The sequence below is a fragment of the Dama dama genome, chromosome 13 (assembly GCF_033118175.1).
Source record: "Dama dama isolate Ldn47 chromosome 13, ASM3311817v1, whole genome shotgun sequence".
Taxonomy (NCBI): Eukaryota; Metazoa; Chordata; class Mammalia; order Artiodactyla; family Cervidae; genus Dama; species Dama dama.
Window position 1 is genome coordinate 33,679,672 of NC_083693.1, and position 18,546 is coordinate 33,698,217.

The following is an 18,546-nucleotide window of genomic DNA, read 5'->3' on the forward strand; positions in this document are numbered from 1 at the left end:
ATAAGGATTGCCTAAGTCCACCTGCTTCTGACAGAGACCCTCTGGCCCTCAAGATCTAAAATATTTACCATCTGGCCCTTGACAGAACTCTGCCGAGACCCAGTTTATGTGAATGCTGTCCCTGAATTGTGCAGTGCACAGCTAGGGCAACTGTATTCTCCGGCCCTATCTCTCCCCACAGCTCACTCAGAGTGCAGCAGGGAATCTACACAAAAGAAACCTATGTTTAAGTGTGATGAATGCTACAAAAGGGGGCCCTGGAAGCACACAACCAGGGAAGAGAAGCCAATGGCGACAAGGGGCATGGGGTGGTCGGAGACATCCAAGAAAAACATGAAGGAAGAGTAGGAGAGAGTTGTCATAAGGAAAACAGGGAGAACAGTAGGGTGGGGAGAATTCGAGGGAGAGGAAGCGACCTGTCTACTTGGGAAGCGCTCATTTTTTTCTGGTTCTCTTCTTGATCCCAGAAAGGAATGTGACTCACCCAAGCCGTTCTCAGATCTACAGGGCTGGGCCGGAGGAGGATGGCAGAACCAGGCCTCTTCACTCTTGCCCTGCCCTCTACCCGTCCCTCCTCACTCCCCAGCCCATGCAGACATGACGAATGGATGGCAGCACACTCCCCCACAGAGCCTCACCATCCTTCTCAGCCTGGGACTCCCAGCCACCGCTGATCAATCAGAGCGGCATCAAGGTACCAACCATCTGTCACCCGGGCGGGATGCTCTCATCACAGGGCCATGCCTGTGGTTCTCAGCACATGTCGCCGGGCAATGTTTTTATTAAAGGGAAACAGTCCAAGTCTCTGCGCTCATTGTCTTGGGTAAACAAAACCTGCTGCAGGTGTTTACTTCCAAGATTGCTCCGCCCCTCCCCTCCACCCTCCACTATTGTAGAAACACACAATTAACCCCCTCCCCAGCTCCGTAGCACCCTCCAGGAATCTGCCAGCCTGGAGAGAGGCCTCTTTCTTCTCAAGGACTTCTTTTAAGGAGCTCTGGCAAATGATATCACCAAAGTAGCATCGGGTTTCTAGTGTGGCTGAATCACTGAATTCATTTTGGTCTAAAAGCAAACCCAGGGGGAAGTCACGTGTAGAAATGCCTTCTAGTGAGTGGGCTGGCAGCCTCTGCCCTTGGCCTGTGGTACACACGGACCTCTGTGCTGTGGTCCAAGGCAGGGAGACCCCAGAGATCACAGCACTTACCCAGAAAGAGGGGAGGCACTTCCCCAGCAAGAGGGGAGGCTGGGCTCACCCACAATAGAAAGTTCTCAATAGCGCAGAAGTGGGTGGGGGCAGTGCCTTCCAAGACCTGGGTTGTGATGAGTACACGTTGGGGAAAAGGAGGATGGGGGTAAGCGAAGATCCAGCCCATCATTTAATAGGGCAGCAGGGGCAAGCAGAGGCCTTGATGTAAAACGGAACTGGATTAAAATCACAGCCCATTGGAACCCCGAGCACATCCCATCCATCACCTCTCTGAGCTCTGGTGCCAGCCTGATGGGGCATCTCCCAGGATTGGAAATCACTCGGGCCAAGTGCTCAGAAAGCCTGGCATAAAGCTGGCCCTGCAAAGCTTAATGAGGTGAGGGCAGTCCAGAACATTCAGTCATGCACAGAAGCTGTGCAGTGCTGCTATTTTTTCAAGAAAAAAATAATTAAGCTGGTCTCTGCTCACAAAAAGCAAAGTATTTAAGACAGTGACTGACCCTTATACTGTCCTGTGCACACAGTGGATCATGTAGTGAGGTGTGAACGATAAGAAGGCAGTCATGCTCAGGAGTTCCCAACTGGTCCAGTGGCTAAGACTTTGCATTCCCAATTCAGGGGCCCGGGTTGGATCCCTGGTCGGGGAATTAGAGCCCTCTTGTTGCAACTAGGAGCCTGAATGTCACAAGGAAGATCCCACATGCTGCAACTAAGACCTGGCACAGCCAAATAAATACATTAAAATAAAGCAACTTTGTAAGGCCCAGTGATTCAGTTTCTACAAGGTTTTCTGAGGCTAGAAGCTGCTCCTCTCCTCTGCTCCCACCTCCACCATGTCCCTGTACTCTGACGTCTCCTCCACATCCATGATGTCAGCCTGGTCCTTCTCCCAGCCACCTTCAGCATCTCAGCTCAACCCCTCAGAATCAGACCCGTGTCCACTGGCTCCCCCATCTCCTCCCGGGTGACACACAAGTCCTTAAACTTGCTACAGCACCCTGGCAGGTAAAGGGGCAGAGCAGGGCCCAGGGGGAGGGTCCCAAACATCTCTGCATAATACCTGGATGAGGCAGTTGGAACTAGTGAAGTGACTGAACGATGACTATGCTAAAGGAAGTGCAGCTGAATGAATACCCTGAAGCACATATGATTTACTTTAATTCCTAGATGAGAATCGTTTGGAAATAGCACTCTGTTGATGTTTTTATGTTTGTTGCTTTTACCTAGTTTACTCCATTTTATTGGCTACCACAAAGCTCCTTTAAACCACTTCCTAAGACTTTCCTTTTCAAAAGAGGTGGACAGCAGAAGGGCAACCGTCAGCTCAGCCTTTTGAGGCACTGCCAAACCCACACAAATGCCCAGGGTCACCATTTGGAAAAAGTAACCACTTTCATATGGTGTGTGGGTAACATGGTACACAGCTGAACTCTAACGAGCCTGAAAATTCTAAAAATTTAGGCCTGTTTCTTGATCATTATGACAATGATATTAAGGTAGAGCGATGGAACACGCTTGGTTTTTTGTAGCTTGATTTATAATTTGTAAACATGTAATTCAACTCGTCTCATGTGGTGCAAGTGATAATGAACCCGCCTCTCAACACAGGGTTCTGTACTGTTCTCAAACATTTGATCCGGGGTTGGGGTTTCTCAACCTTGGCTTGATTATTTTTATTGATTGATTTTTTTCTGGTGCATAGGATCTTAGCTCCCTGACTGGGGATCAAACCTGCACCCCTGCAGTGGGAGCTTGGCGTCTTAACCACTGGACCACCAGGGTAATGGCACGATTATTTCTAGTGGAATAATTCTTTGCTGGGGTTGGGGGGACTGCTCTGTGCACTGTAGGATGCTGAACATCATCTCTGACCTCTACCCACTAGATGCTACTTGCAAACTCTTCCCCTAACCCCCTCACCAAGTTCTGACAATCAAAAACGTCTCCCGACATTGCCCCAGCTAAACCCCCGGGTTCAGACATCTACTCTGTGGGCCTCTATCTGTATCCTGCCCGTCAGGGTCAGAACACTGGCTTCTAGGCCTGAGACCTCGGGTGGCCGCCTTCCTCTCTGGGCTCGGTTTCCTCCTACACACTTGGCGGGAACTAGAGGAGAGCTTGTGGTCAAGTTCATTGCTGGCCAGGCTCCCTCCTCCCACCTTGGCCAAGTGCTCTGAGGCAGCGGTGGTGGTGGTGGTAGGGGTGGGTGCAGGCAGGGACTGAGGTTCAGGTGCTCACCTGTTCAGGAAGATGCTGCTGACGTCGTCGTGCGTGATGGGGGGCTTCTTGGAGCTGGCGGCCATCCGCAGCGGGCGCAGGAAGTTGTTCACCAGGATGTGCAGCTGCTGCACGTACTCGGCCTCGGCCTCCAGCATGCTGAACACCACCTGGTTCCTCTTGCGCATGCTGTCTGCGTGCGGCGACCGGATGTAGTCCTGGATGATGGTCTTCCACTTGCGCCGGCACAGCCAGCCCCGCAGGAAGCTCTGCACCTGGGCCCCGAGACCGGCAGGAGAGCCGCCCATCAGCCTACGCTGCATCTCCTGAGATTCTGTTAGAAATGCCAACCCCAGGCCCCACCCCAGACCTCTGTGTTCAAACCAGGTCCCCCAGGTTGCTCTGGTAGCATCCCCAGACAGAGGGAAAATGCGGCTCCAAGTCCCCACCACGGGAGGGGCCGCGAGAAGAGAGAGCTGCCAGGCTGTGCTGGGTGGAGCTCACACTTCTCATCTAATGACTGGTCTGAGAGCCCAGAAGTTTCCATTTAAGCTTGTCTGCTCAGAAGGCGATTATAACATTGAACTGAACATGGCAGATGAGTTCATCTCATGCTTGGACCTCATCGGCCGCCGCCAGAGGCTCTCCCCTGCCTCCGTGGGGAGAAAAGAACATGGTCACTTGAGTTGGGCTGCTTGGCTTGGCCTCATTTTGGTGATAACTTGGGAAGGGCTTTGATTCCCAGACTCAGAGGACTGTGTGAAGATCTGTATGCTTCCAGTCAAGGCTCCTCACCATTCCTGCTGCTGAGCTGTGGGCAAGCTCAGGGGCTGCACGGGGAGGGACCAGGGCCCCAGGAACAAGGGTGCTGCATGGTGCTGGGTCGGAGGGGGGATCCTGGGGATCCAGGGGATGCCTGTTGAGGTGCTCATCAAAACACTATCAGCTGAAAAGGGCACTCACCATGAACAGCAAGTGTGGCCTTCTGAGTGCAGACCTGTGGCCAGGGCCGACTGCCCTGGGGAGGAGCAGTCTGACCTTGTCACAGTAGCTCTCTCTGAAGATAGGAAGCCTCGCTCAGAGGCCCCAGGAGGGTGACAATAAAAGGAGGACAGTGCATTTCAGCTGGGACTTAACCAAGTGTTCCCACCAGAATGGCTTTCAAAATGGGCCAGGAAGTCCAGTGGGGCCATGGAAGAGAAGGCAGGTCTGCACATCCCTGTGTGGGTAGGGCTTGGTTCAGACCCCTGGTGGCAAGTCCAATGTCCATGGGGTACCAGGGGGTCCTATGGATCATAGGTGGGCAGGCACGTGGCCTAGAGCCAGCAGACATTGTGTGCAGGAGGCGGGCCTGGGGCTGCAAGACCTCCTGCTTTTCCAAGAGATGGTGTGTCCCAGTGACTGAGGATGTGGGCTTTGGAGCTCAGCGACTGGGGTTTAAATGTCACTTTGCCAATACCTGGCTGTGTGACCTGAGCAAATCGTTTTGCCCTTATGGGCTTCTGTACCCTCATCTGTGTAATGCAGATAACAATCAAACTCCAGAGGGCTCTCAGTTCGGAAGAGATTAATCTGCATAAATCTCCTAGAATAGTGTCTGGCACATAGAAAGTGCATAATGGATGTTAGCTTTTTCTATTTCTGAGAAACCAGAAATATAGACTTTTTTTTTAATGTGAAATGTTTAGCGTTTATAGCACTGGCAACACATTAAAAAGGGGGGAAAAAAGACACCGTATGGGCTAAAAACCCCAAACACGCCGGGAGGCTGAACTTGGCCTGTGGGAAGCCGGTTTGCAGCTTCTGGTCTGGATGGTGCTGGGGTCCTTTTATGCTCTTAACAAGGAGGGTTTTCTGGTTTTGCTTGTTTTTCTTAGGGTGAGTCAGGCTTCCCTGCTTCAAGTCTGGCCAGCTGCAAACACAGACCATGTTCTTCCCCTCCACAGGGTGGCCCACGGTGCTGGTCAGTATCCCTGCCACTGGGCAGCTCTCTGGTACCTCCTGAGATGTCCACCCCTCCTGGACTCCAACAGAGTAAAACCAGCTGGGCCAACCTGGTGTGTCACAGAGGTCAGTTGCCATGCTGACCTCTGCTGGGCACCAAAGGGTACAGTTGGGAGAAGCAGTGTTTGCAGGACAGTGGCTGGGGTGAGGGGGCGGGCAGGCACGCAAGGTTGGGAGGATGGAAGAGTGGCCTGGGGTCTCACTGAGGCTGCCCAGGGTCGTGAGGAAAGCTCTCAGCTATGAGTCTCATAGCCTGGGTTCCTGCCCTGGCTCAATCCACTCTTTCATCTTTTGGGGCCTGGGTTTTCTTATCTATCAAATGGGCTGAACCATCCTACCTCACAGAGACAGCCCGAAGAAATGGCTCGATGAGGTGCCGGTCAGAGGTGAGGGGCTATTGGTTCTGCCTTTGGAGTGGAAGTGGAAGGACACACTGGGAGCAGGGGGACAGAGGGGGACACTGTGGACACGGGGCTGTGCTGGGGGTGGGGCTCTCTAAAGAGGACTGAGGCAGCTTTGCCAGCCCTGAGGGACGGTACAGACCTTCTTGATTTTTTTGATGTCACTGTCTTCGTCGTTGGGGGTGACGGTCTGGGTGGACTGGATGCGCTCATTGTCTTTGAGCAGAGATGCGATCTGCAACAGAAACATGGGTCAGCTGCTGGGGGTGGGGGGGCTGCGGCAGCGGCAGAAGTCCCACCCCTCCAGGCACCACCAGGCGCGGCGTGGTGGGCAAGTGCCGTCCCACGAACTCCATGAGAACGGAGGTACTGCAGCTCCTGTCCGCCAGAGGTTACAAGCCGGACATCTGTGAGTGAGCACTGGACCTGGTGCTCGTCCACCCGGGTCCAGGGCAGCTGGGATCTGACTCTGAGTGACCCTGGGCGGGGCACCCTCAGGGCTGCAGGCAATCCCTTTGTAATCTGGGAGCTTTGGTCCAAATCTGTGATCATCTTCCTTACTTCCTAAACCTTCAGTTCCTTTATCTTCGAATTTCTATTGTGGTAAAATAGACATAACATAAAATTTACTGTTTTAACCAGTTTTAAGTGCACAGCTCAGTAGCATCAAGTTCACTTACACTGCTGTGCAACCATCTGTACCATCTGTCTCCAGAACTTTCTCATCCTCCCCAACTCTGTCCCCATTTAAACACTAACTCCCCAGCCCCTGGCACCCACCATTCTACTTTCTGTGGATCTGATGTCTCTAGGTACCTTGCCTAAGTGGAATCAGACAGTATTTGTCTACCTGTGTCTGTCTTATTTCACCAGCATAAGGTTCACCTATGTCAGACTTCCCTTCCTTTGTAAGGTTGAGTAATATCCACTGTATTGTTGTTTAGTTGCTCAGTAGTGTCTAGCTCTTTGCAACTCCATGGACCGTAGTCTGCCAGGCTCCTCTGTCCATGGGATTTTCTAGGCAAGAATACTGGAGTGGGTTGCCATTTCCTTCTCCAGGGGATCTTCCTGACCCAGGGATCAAACTGTTCTCAAGCACTGGCAGGCGGATTCCTTACCGCTGAGCCACTAGGGAGGACATCCATTGTATGTACAAACCCTATTTTGCGATCCATTCATCCATCAATGGACACTTGGGTAGTCCCTTTGTCTTTTCAAACAAAACTGTCCTGGAACCCCAGCAGGACTTCAGTTGGAAGTGCTGCTGGCTTGGCTGTCCCCTCCCGGGACAACCCTGAAGGACTTCTCTGACTTGGAGCTCTCTTTGGAACACAGCCTGGGAACTGCTGGCCTAGAAAAATGGAACAGCTCTTTAAACGAGTGTTGGAGCTGATCTAAGAATCTATATTTGCCAGATTTGGGATCAGACAGGTCTGCCCAGCTGCAAGAATAAAGCCAACAGGGTGGCGCCCAGGAGAAGAGGCGCCTTAAGCCACACTGTGGCCGGGGGCCTCAGGCACTCTTCAGGTGGACAGGCCAGTGGTGCAGCCTCCCTGGTGGGACTCCATCATGCCACCCCAGAGTCCGCAAGTTTCTGCTGGGGATCCCTCACCAGGGCTCCCAGGGCTGTGTACTTTCCAGTGAAAATGCTGGCATGCATGCATACTAAGTCGCTTCAGTCTTGTCTGACCCTTTGCAACTCTATGGACTGTATCCCGCCAAGCTCCTCTGTCAGTAGGATTCTCCAGGCAAGAATACTGGAGTGGGTTGCCATTTCCTTCTCCAGGGAATCTTCCCAGCCAAGGGATTGAACCCGTGTCTCTTGGTTTCCTGCAGTGGCAGGCTGATTCTTTATCACTAGTGCCACCTGGGAAGCCTGAAAATGCTGATACTGCCTGTGTATGCCATCACAACTATAGTATCTATGGGGGAAGGACCACACCGTTTCATTCATTCATGGGTTCTGGGTGCCTAGCATGGGGCTGGCACCCGAAAGATATTCATTGGCTACAGAAATAAGTCAATTAGAGAAGGGTCAGAACCACAGCAGCGACAAAAACCTCAACCACAGGAAAACACCACAGTCACCGAGCCCCACACAGCCCAGGGGACTCCACAAACACTGCCACAAAGCCTCTGCTCCTCTTCAGAGCACGTGGCTTTGTCCCCTCAAGGCCACTTGCTGAACTGCAGAATGAATGGGCTCTCACAATTGAGCGAATTGAGCACTCTGAAAGCAAAATGGAACAGTTACCCGCTCTCCACTCGCAGGTTGCTAAAATTACCCTGGCCTATGCTTGAAGAGCGGCTGAAAATATCTAACTGAGACATATTCAGCGCCGACACAGGCTTTTCTTCTTTCTCCCCCACCCCCCACCTTTTCTTTCGATTCTCTGGGAACATCTGCACAGTGAAATAAAGGCTGGTTCTTTGATCTGTATTTTAAAGGGCTGAGGAACAAATGCGAACACACAGACGCACAGGCAGGCTCTTAGAGAGCTGAGAGATGCAGGAATGCCCAGTCAATGCCCACATTCGACCTGATTATTATCACCTTCTGCTTTCTTTGCCACTTTTGAGCTTTGCACATGGAACCATTTTTTTTTTTTTTTTCTTTAGCATGGTGGGTTGTGTGTGTGTGTGTGTGTGCTATATGTGTGTGTGTGTGTCCGTCCTGTATTTAAACCTGGCACTTGTCTCAGAAAGAGGCATTCCAGGACATCCACTCAGCAGGGACCAGGGCAAAAAATAGATGCAATTAGGTCAGGCGCTATGCTGCATGCACAGTAGCACTGGCAGCCTTGGAGCCTCTGTTCAAGGATCATCAGGTCCAGGGTCGGGGGCAAAGCTCTAGTGAGGGAGTTGCAAGCCTGGGACCCCGCACAAGTCCTGGGCTGTGGCCCATCTCTGCCTGGAGCGAGGGTCAGGTGAGCCCACGGAGGCAGCCTTTCTCCGACCCTGGCAGGTCTCTTCTGGAGATGGCTCTGCTTTGGACCTTGGTTTGCTTGCTAGACATCCAGGGTCTGCTCACTTGACCCTTGTTGATGAAGGCCATGCAGGGTGGGGACTTTGGCTCACGCCCAACTCACCGGCTAGAGTCTAGCTTCGGCTGCCTGACCAGGCTCAAAGCCAGGTGTCTCTGCTGGATCCTGCCCACTCGCCACCGGTGGTCTGGCTTCCTTGATCCATCAGAGAAAAACCCCGCTTGCCACCCCAACTTTGAGACACGGTGCATCAGCTTCTGCCCCATCCTGCTCCCTCCTCAAGAGGCAGTGTCTTTAGTCCAGAATGCATTTAGTCAGAGCAGTTATTTATGGTGGAATTAACCCAGGTGTTTTCCTCTTTGTTACCCACCAAGGTTTTACTAAAGACCTTTGTAGTTCTTGCTTTTCAGATAGCTGCCACACAGCTCAGTTCTTCCTTCCTTTTTTTTTCCTTCCTTAAGTTTTTTGGTCTTGTCTAGTCTATGGGGTTGCACAGAGTCGGACACGACTGACGTGACCTAGCAGCAGCAGCAGCAGTGACATGTGGGATCTAGTTCCCTGTGCATGTGTGCTTAGTCACTCAGTCTTGTCCGACTCTATGGGACCCTATGGACTGTAGCCTACAAAGGTCTATATAGTCAAAACTATGACTTTTTTCCCAAGTAGTCATGTATGGATGTGAGAGCTGGACAATAAAAAAGGCTGAGCTCTGAAGAATTGATGCCCCTGCATTTTGGGGGGCTTCCCTGGTGGCTCAGATGGTAATGAATCTGCCCACAATGTGGGAGACTGGGATTCGATCCCTGGGTCAGGAGGATACCCTGGAGAAGGGAATGGCAACCCACTCCAGTATTCTTGCCTGGAGAATCCCATGGACAGAGAAGCCTGGTGGGCTACAGTCCATGGGGGTCACAAAGAGTCAGATATCACTGAGCAAATAACACACACATTGTGACCTCCTGGTGAGATGAGGCAGTGAGAGGTGATCAGATCATCATGTGCAGGCGAAGAACAGCTGGCGAGGGGCATCTAAGGGCTGAGAGTCAGCATCTCTCAGGTAAAGGAGAATTGCTGGGATGCTGTTAAAGTGCAGGTTCTGACTTGGCATGTCTAAGTGGGACCCCAGGTTCTGCATTTCTGATGGGCCATATAACACTTTGAGTAGTGAAGGTCTAGAAGACTTAACCTAGCAAGGCTAGAAGACTAGTTCTAGAAGTTCTAGAAGACTTAACCAGCCTCCAGACGGCCATAGCAGGCAGAAGGAAGGGACCGTCTTGGAGCTGATTCTCAGCCCACACTCTGAGGACTTACCAGCCACACGCTGGCCCCACACCTGCCCCCTTAGTCCACGTGGTTGTCAGCAGAGTAACCAGGAGCTTGCTAATCAGTGACCTCACTTGATCTTCACAACCTTGTCAGCTAACGATAAAAAGCCTGTTCTTCAGAAAGAAGGTTGAGCACCAAAGAATTGATGCTTTTGAACTGTGGTGCTGGAGAAGACTCTTGAGAGTCTCTTGGGCAGTAAGGAGATCAAACCAGTTAATCCTAAAGGAAATCAACCCTGAATATTTATTGGAAGGACTGATGCTGAAGCTGAAATTCCAATGCTTTGGCCACCTGATGTAAAGAGCTGACTCACTGGAAAAGATCCTGATGCTGGGAAAGATTGAAGGCAGGAGGAGAAGTGGACGACAGAGGATGAAATTGTTGGATAGCAACATCGACTCAAAAGGCATGAGTTTGAGCAAACCCCGGGAGATAGTGAAGGACAAGGAAGCTGGGTGTACTGCAGTCCATGGGGTCGCAAAGAGTTGGACATGACTTAACGACTAAACAACAACCTAGACAGAGGTGCAGAGAGACTGGGGGACTTGCTTCAGGTTGCAGCTGTTATGAGGCAGAGGTGGGCTTTGAACTCAGATCTGACCACCCGACCTTTTAAGTTTGGGGCTGGCACAGCTGTGGCTGGGAGTGGGTCCCTCCTGCCCACCCTGTGTCTCCCTGAACCTGGGGAGCCTGGTTGTGAGGCTGGAGGCCGGGATCCCTGGCCAGCCTCCTCTGCTCCCGGGGTTGTGGTCACCTCTGCCTTCAGTCGCTCAATCTCCACCTCCCCGTCCTCGATCTGCTGCCGCAGCTGCTTGGCCACTGTCTTCTCGGTCTCCACGATCTGCAGCAGGTGCAGGTATTTTTGCATCAGCGCCTCGTGCTCCGTGGCCAGGGTCCGGTAGCTGTGGACAGAGGGAAAGGGCAGGTAGGACACTGCACCCACAGGAGCGGCTGCCTCTCTGGGGTCACCAATGACCTCCTGCTTAAATTGGGGGGACACTGTTCAGTCTGGAATCTACTGACGTGACCTTCCAGGTTCCCTGGATGCAGCTGGCCAGTGGCAAGCCAGCTTAGAGACAGTGGCTTTTGTCACAAACTCAGAAGCCACTTCACACAAGTTCTTTAAGTCCCAGAGAACTATGGGGGACCCTCATGGCAAAATGGGACAATAATTGCTTCCCTACAAGCCCCCAGGATGGAGATGAGGATCCCAGGAGGCTGAGGACAGGGAAACAGCTTTGCTCTAGTAGAGGGGCTACGTGACGGAGGCGGTGGGGAGGGGAGACTGGACCCTTGATGGTGTCAGAGAAGGAGGCTCTGCCCAGCGGTGCTCTGAAGGGGCAGGGAGGGGTGGTGGAAAGAGCTGGCAGCTTCTCCTCAGGGGGGTGGCAGGGGCAGAGGGTGGGCAGAGGACCTGGAGCCCGTACCTGGAGGAAAACACCTGATCCTCAAATCAAAGCTCCATGCTTGCTCCCCTACCCCCTTCTAGAGGTAAACGACAAGCTACAAGAGAGAACTCTTTGGTTAAAATAAGGCTTTGGTACATCTCTTATAATGAATTTAAACTAGAGTATCAGGTGTTAATGCTTTCCCAACTTCCCAAGAGGCTTAATTATCTTGACTTGCAAAGGAGATGCAGTTGAGAGCAGGAAGGAGTCCGTTTTCACACCGCTGGTCTCTCCTCCTTGCTCCACCAGTGTGAAAATTCAGAGCCTTCATCAGTTTGTTCTTACTGGTGCTTCAAAACTGGGATCTGGAGTCTTATTGGCAGGACAGTTTGGTCTGTTTTTGCCTCCCTTTCTCCCCTTCCCCTGTCTTCTCTGCCTGCCTCCCTTGCCTCCTCCTCCCCCAGTTTCCTGTTCTAAAAACACGATTTATTGGAGCATAAATTTACCATGTTGTGTTAGTTTCTGCTATAAGCAAAGTGATCCATCTATATGTGTACATATATCCCCTCTTCTTTGGAGCTCCTTCCCTTCTAGGTCACTGCAGAGCACTGAGTAGAGTTCCCTGTGTGGGACGGCAGGTTCTTGTTAGTCATCTGTCTCATACACAGTGTATATATGTCCATCCCAATCTCCCGATTCCTCCCCCTGCTCCTGCCCCTTTGGTGTCCGTAAGTGTGTTCTCTATATCTGTGACTCTATTTCTGCGTTGCAGATAAGTTCATCTGTACCATTTTTCCAGATTGCACATATAAGTGACACTATATGAAATTTGTTTTTCTCTTTCTGACTTCCTTGACTCTGTATAGCACACGCTAGGCCCATCTGCACCTCTGTGCAGCACTGTCTTTATAGACTCACAGACTCTCAGAGCTGGAAGGACACTCAGGAATCACGAAAGGCCAACTGTCTCATTTTATAAACATAGAAACTGAGGCCCAGAGAGGGGAGGTGACTTGCCCCCCTGAATGACAGTCAGTCACTGAGCGTTGAAGCTGGAGCTGGAATCGCAGCACAGTTCCTGAAGAGTCAGGTCTGCGCTCTCCAGGTGGCCGTCCAGTTTCCATCTAGTTCTCCTTACTGAGCTCCAGACCATAAGCCACACTTGGTGTTACATTTTATACATTGCTGTACAGACACATAGCCCAAAGGCATCCCATAATACTAGACTACTATGCATACAGCGGCAGAGTACATTGTGTCTCTATACCTGTTCCTACACTATGTGCTTATTTTTGTACATACCTTGTTGTACATATCTTCTACTATGTTGTGTCAAAGTGAAAGTGTTAGTCCCTCAGTTGTCTCTGACTTTTTTGTGGTCCCACAGACTGTAGCCTGCCAGGCCACCATGGAAGACCTATGGCCAGCCAACCTGCTCCACAAATTAAAGATGCCTCTGAAAACACATCTAGACCTGCACGCTCGGTGCCAGACTGGACCCTGTTGGCTTCTCTCAGCCCTTCAGTCTGTGCTACGGTTGTCCATCCGCATAGTATCTGACCTGAAGAGCTTCTGGGTGGCCATGACTTCTGGGTTGACACCAGCCGGGGACAGCTCACTGTCTCTCTGCAGGTATCTCATGGGCCAAAATGCCCACATCTCTTAGACAACCTAACTGTAGCTTCAGCAGCTAGTTTTTATCTTCCCCTTAAATGTGCTGGCCCAAAGCAAAAAAGCCTGTGTCTGAGTCCAGTGTGGCCTTGGCAAGAGTTGAGGAGTCAGAATTGGTTTGGGACTTCTGGTCTCTCCTTTTTCTTCTTCCAACCTCTCTTCCCATTCTCTTTGAAAATAAAACTTTCCCTCAGAAAAGGATCAGAAGATGCTCCTCTGTGAATGTGTTCCTTACTCAGTTGTGTCCGACCCTTTGCTACCCCATGGACTATAGCCTGCCAGGCTCCTCTGTCCATGGGATTCTCCAGGCAAGAATACTGGAGTGGGTTGCCATTTCCTTCTTCAGGGGATCTTCCTGACCCAGGGATCGAACCCATGTCTCCTGTACTGGCAGGTGGATTCTTTACCAGTGAGTCACCTGGGACGCCCACTCTTTGGGCTGACCTTAAGATAGGGAGATTCTCTAGGTGGGCCTTACCTAATCACATAAGCCTTTATTTTATTTATTCATCTAATTTGTACAATATTTATTTGGCTGCACTGGGTCCTAGTTGCAGCCCTGAGGCATGTCGGATCTTAGCTCCCCAACCAGGAATCAAACCCACATCCCTTGCACTGGATGGTGGTGTCTTAACCACTGGACCACTAGAGAAGGCCCCACATGAACCTCTTAAAATGGAGAGCTTTCTCTGGCTGTCACAGAAGGAGTGGTCAGAGATTTGGGGCTGGAGAAGGATTTGGTGAATCACTGTTGGCTCAAGGATGGAGGGGACCACATGGCCAGACTGTTGTGCTACAGGATGGAGCTGAGAGCCTTCCCTGACCACCAGCCAGCAGGGATGTGGTCCTATAAGAAGCTGACTCTTGCCAACAATAGGAGTGAGCTTGGAAGCAGAGATATCTCCAGAACTTCGAGGTCAGAAGTTTGACTCCTTGACTTCAGTCCATGACCTCTGTGCAGAGACCACAGCCAAGTCTCAGTCCAGACTTCTGACCACAGAACTGAGAGAAATGGGTATGGTTTTAAGCTACTAAGTGTGTGAACATTTGTTCTGTAGCAGTAGAGAACTAAAACATGCTAACAGACATAATTTATTTAACAAATTTGAGGGGAATTTGGGAATGGGATGCACAGACCGTAAATGTACAGTTTGATTGAGGTGGATAAATGCATATGCCCTGATTGAGATAAAGAAAATCCCCAACACCCCAGAATTCCCCTGTGCCCCTCCTCATCAGTCCATACCCCAGAAGTAGCTACTGTTTGGATTTCTGTCACCACAGTTTAGTTCTGCCTGTGTTATTAGACTTTCAGATAACAGGAATCAGACAGCATGTACTGTCTTGTGTCTGGCTCTTTTACTCCGCATCCTGGCTATCTGTTTTGTTACACATATTTGCAGTGGATTCCTTTGTATTGTTGAGCGGTATTCCATCGCAAGGATGCATCAAGGTTCTTTCCTACATCTGCCTGTTGATAGACACCTCAGCTATTTCTAGTTTGGGGGCTATTGTGCATAAAGCTGCTAAGGAAATTTGCATGTAAGACTTTCTGTGGATGTTTTTTATTTCTCTCGAGATAAATACTAGGAAGTGGAACTGCTAGGTCACAGAGTAGGTATATGTTTCACTTTTAAAGGAACTGCCTAACAATTTTTCAAAGTGGTTGAACCACTTTATGCTCCCACCAGCATCGTGTGATTTATAGTTACCCTACCCCCTCTCCAACATTTGCTACTGTCTTTTTTTTTTTTAATTTCTTTGGCTGCATCAGGTCTTAGTTGTGGCAGGAGGACTCTTCGTTGGGTCATTCAGGACCTTTCATTGTGGCACACAGACTCTCTAGTTTGGCTCGTAGGCTTAGTTGCCCCTCTGTGTGTGAGATCTTAGTTCCCCAACTGGGGATCGAACCCATGTCCCCTGCATTTCAAGGTGGATTCTTAACCACCGAACCACCAGGGAAGTCCCCTTTGTGTACACTTCTAACACTTATCTGGGCTTCCCTGGTGGCTCAGCTGGTAAAGAATTCGTCTGCAATGTGGGAGACCTGGGTTCATTCCCTGGGTTGGGAAAATCCCCTGGAGAAGGGAACAGCTACCCACTCTAATATTCTGGCCTGGAGAATTCCATGGGGACGCAAAGAGTCGGACACGACTTTTTGAAAGTGAAAGTGAGCGACTTTCACTTTCACCACTTATCCATCTTTCATTTATTATTCATTTATCCACTTATCCATCATTTACCACCCACACATACACTCAATATCCAACTTCTGTCCATCCATCCTTGCATTCCTGCACTCAACATTTGCTGAGCCCTTGTCTATATAACTTTCCTTCCAAGGAGTAACTCTTTTAATTTCATGGCTGCAGTCACCATCTGCAGTGATTCTGGAGCCCAAAAAAATAAAGTCTGACACTGTTTCCACTGTCTCCCCATCTATTTCCCATGAGGTGATGGGACCAGATGCCATGATCTTAGTTTTCTGAATGTTAAGCTTTAAGCCAACTTTTTGACTCTCCTCTTTCACTTTCATCAAGAGGCTTTTTAGTTCCTCTTCACTCTCTGCCATAAGGGTGGTGTCATCTGCATATCTGAGGTTATTGACATTTCTCCCGGCAATCTTGATTCCAGCTTGTGCTTCTTCCAGCCCAGCGTTTCTCATGATGTACTTTGCATATAAGTTAAATAAGCAGGGCGACAATATACAGCCTTGATGTACTCCTTTTCCTATTTGGAACCAGTCTGTTGTTCCATGTCCAGTTCTAACTGTTGCTTCCTGACCCTCGAATACAGGTTTCTCAAGAGGCAGGTCAGGTGGTCTGGTATTCCCATCTCTTGAAGAATTTTCCAGTTTATTGTGATCCACACAGTCGAAGGCTTTGGTGTAGTCAATAAAGCAGAAATAGATGTTTTTCTGGAACTCTTGTGCTTTTTCGATGATCCAGAGGATATTGGCAATTTGATCTCTGGTTCCTCTGCCTTTTCTAAAACCAGCTTGAACATCTGGAAGTTCACGGTTCACGTATTGCTGAAGCCTGGCTTGGAGAATTTTCAGCATTACTTTACTAGCGTGTGAGATGAGTACAATTGTGCAGTAGTTTGAGCATTCTTTGGCATTGCCTTTCTTAGGGACTGGAATGAAAACGGACCTTTTCCAGTCCTGTGGCCACTGCTGAGTTTTCCAAATTTGCTGGCATATTGAGTGCAGCACTTTCACAGCATCATCTTTCAGGATGTGAAAGAGCTCAACTGGAATTCCATCACATCCACTAGCTTTGTTCATAGTGATGCTTTCTAAGGCCCACTTGACTTCACATTCCAAGATGTCTGGCCCTAAGTGAGTGATCACACCATTGTGATTATCTGAGTCGTGAAGATCTTTTTTGTACAGTTCTTCTGTGTATTCTTGCCACCTCTTCTTAATATCTTCTGCTTCTGTTAGGTCCATACCATTTCTGTCCTTTATCGAACCCATCTTTTCCTGAAATGTTCCCTTGGTATCTCTAATTTTCTTGAAGAGATCTCTAGTCTTTCCCATTCTATTGTTTTCCTCTATTTCTTTGCATTGATCGCTGAGGAAGGCTTTCTTATCTCTCCTGGCTATTCTTTGGAACTCTGCATTCAAATGGGAATATCTTTCCTTTTCTCCTTTGCTTTTCGCTTCTCTTCTTTTCACAGCTATTTTAAATTAAAAGACGCTTACTCCTTGGAAGGAAAATTATGACCAACCTAGATAGCCTATTAAAAAGCAGAGACATTACTTTGCCAACAAAGGTCTGTCTGGTCAAGGCTATGGTTTTCCAGTGGATATGAGAGTTGGACTGTGAAGAAAGCTGAGCGCCGAGAAATTGATGCTTTTGAACTGTGGTGTGGGAGAAGACTCTTGAGAGTCCCTTGGACTATAAGGAGATCCAACCAGTCCATCCTAAAGGAGATCAGTCCTGGGTGTTCATTGGAAGGACTGATGCTGAAGCTGAAACTCCAGTACTTTGGCCACCCCATGGGAAGAGTTGACTCATTGGAAAAGACCCTGATGCTGGGAGGGATTGGGGGCAGGAGGAGAAGGGGACGACAGAGGATGAGATGTCTGGATGGCATCTTTGACTCGATGGGCATGAGTTTGAGTAAACTCCGGGAGTTGGTGATGGACAGGGAGGCCTGGCGTGCTGTGATTCATGGGGTTGCAAAGAGTCGGACACTACTGAGCGACTGAACTGAACTGAACTGTCTGTATAAGGCCTTTGGTCCCTGCTCCCAAAAGCTTACATTTTGTAGAAAAGTAGATACAGAAACACAGCATTATCCACTCAGCCAGAAAGGTCTATTGTTTGAAGGGGTGAGTCTGGGTGTCCATCCTCCCTGAGAGTACTCAGCCCTGCTGGGGATTGTTAGCTCTGGGGCCACACCCCAGCCCCCAAGCCCATCATTTCCCCCAAACCTAGGAAGACTCCGTTCAGTTTGAAGCCCCTGTTTTCTCTGTTGCATGCACTCTCCTTCTGCTCTTCTCCCCACCTGGCCCAGTGAGTCCCTCCAGAGAGGGGCACACATGGATGGGAAGGAGGGGAAGAGCTGGCCAAGAATCTGCACATCTAAGCACAGAGAATTTCAGTCTATAGAGAAGACCAAGGCCCAGAAAAAAGACAGGACCAGCACATTCCTGCAGTATCCGGGTTAGAACTCAGGTAGTCTTAGCTTTTGGTGACCATAAAACCTTGTGCTTAGTCACTCAGCTGTGTCTGACTCTTTGTGACCCCATGGTCTACAGCCCACCGGGCTTCTCTGTTCATGGAATTCTCCAGGCAAGAATACTGGAGTGGGTAGCCATTCCTTTCTCCAGGGGATCTTCCCAAACCAGGGATTGAACCCGGGTCTCCAGCACTGTGAGTGGCTTCTTTACCGTCTGAGCCACCTGGGAAGTCCTGTAATAAAACCCTATAATCCAATCAAATTGGACTCAGTTCTCCTGGGATAATAAAAGAAGCTCATCTGGTTGGAGGCAGGAGGCCACCCTGCTGTTCCTCAGGGGCGCTTGGTTCCTTGTGCACCCCGGAGAAGCACATCAGAGCCCCGGGTCTCTAAGGGTGGACCTGTCAAGACGCCCTTCTTATAGCTTCATGTTCCCTCCATGTGCTCCCTCTCCATGTCTTCCCCTCCCGGGGTTTGAGTTTGCCCAGGACGGGGCCCAGTCTCCCGCCTGGACCTTGGGGTGGCCGAGGCGTACCTGGCATGAGCGATGGCCGCCACCCACTCGTCACAGTCCTTGGCGTCCTCTGTCCTCAGCTCCAAGGCTTTCTGGTTCTCGTGGCTGAAGTTAACCGTGAAATAGTGCTGCCCAAAGAAAA

The 18,546-nt window shown here is 50.2% G+C and overlaps 1 protein-coding gene across 1 annotated transcript in view; it reads right to left on the reverse strand.

Annotated features, from left to right (window-relative positions):
- RASGRF1 (Ras protein specific guanine nucleotide releasing factor 1) overlaps positions 1-18,546 on the reverse strand; it is a 101,383-nt gene that overhangs the window by 59,271 nt on the left and 23,566 nt on the right. The window contains exons 2-5 of the mRNA XM_061159618.1: positions 18,426-18,532; positions 10,897-11,044; positions 5,975-6,067; positions 3,449-3,702 (exon numbers count right to left, since the gene is read on the reverse strand). Of these exons, the coding sequence (XP_061015601.1) occupies positions 3,449-3,702; positions 5,975-6,067; positions 10,897-11,044; positions 18,426-18,532 (602 nt within the window). The remainder of the gene's footprint in view (positions 1-3,448; positions 3,703-5,974; positions 6,068-10,896; positions 11,045-18,425; positions 18,533-18,546) is intronic.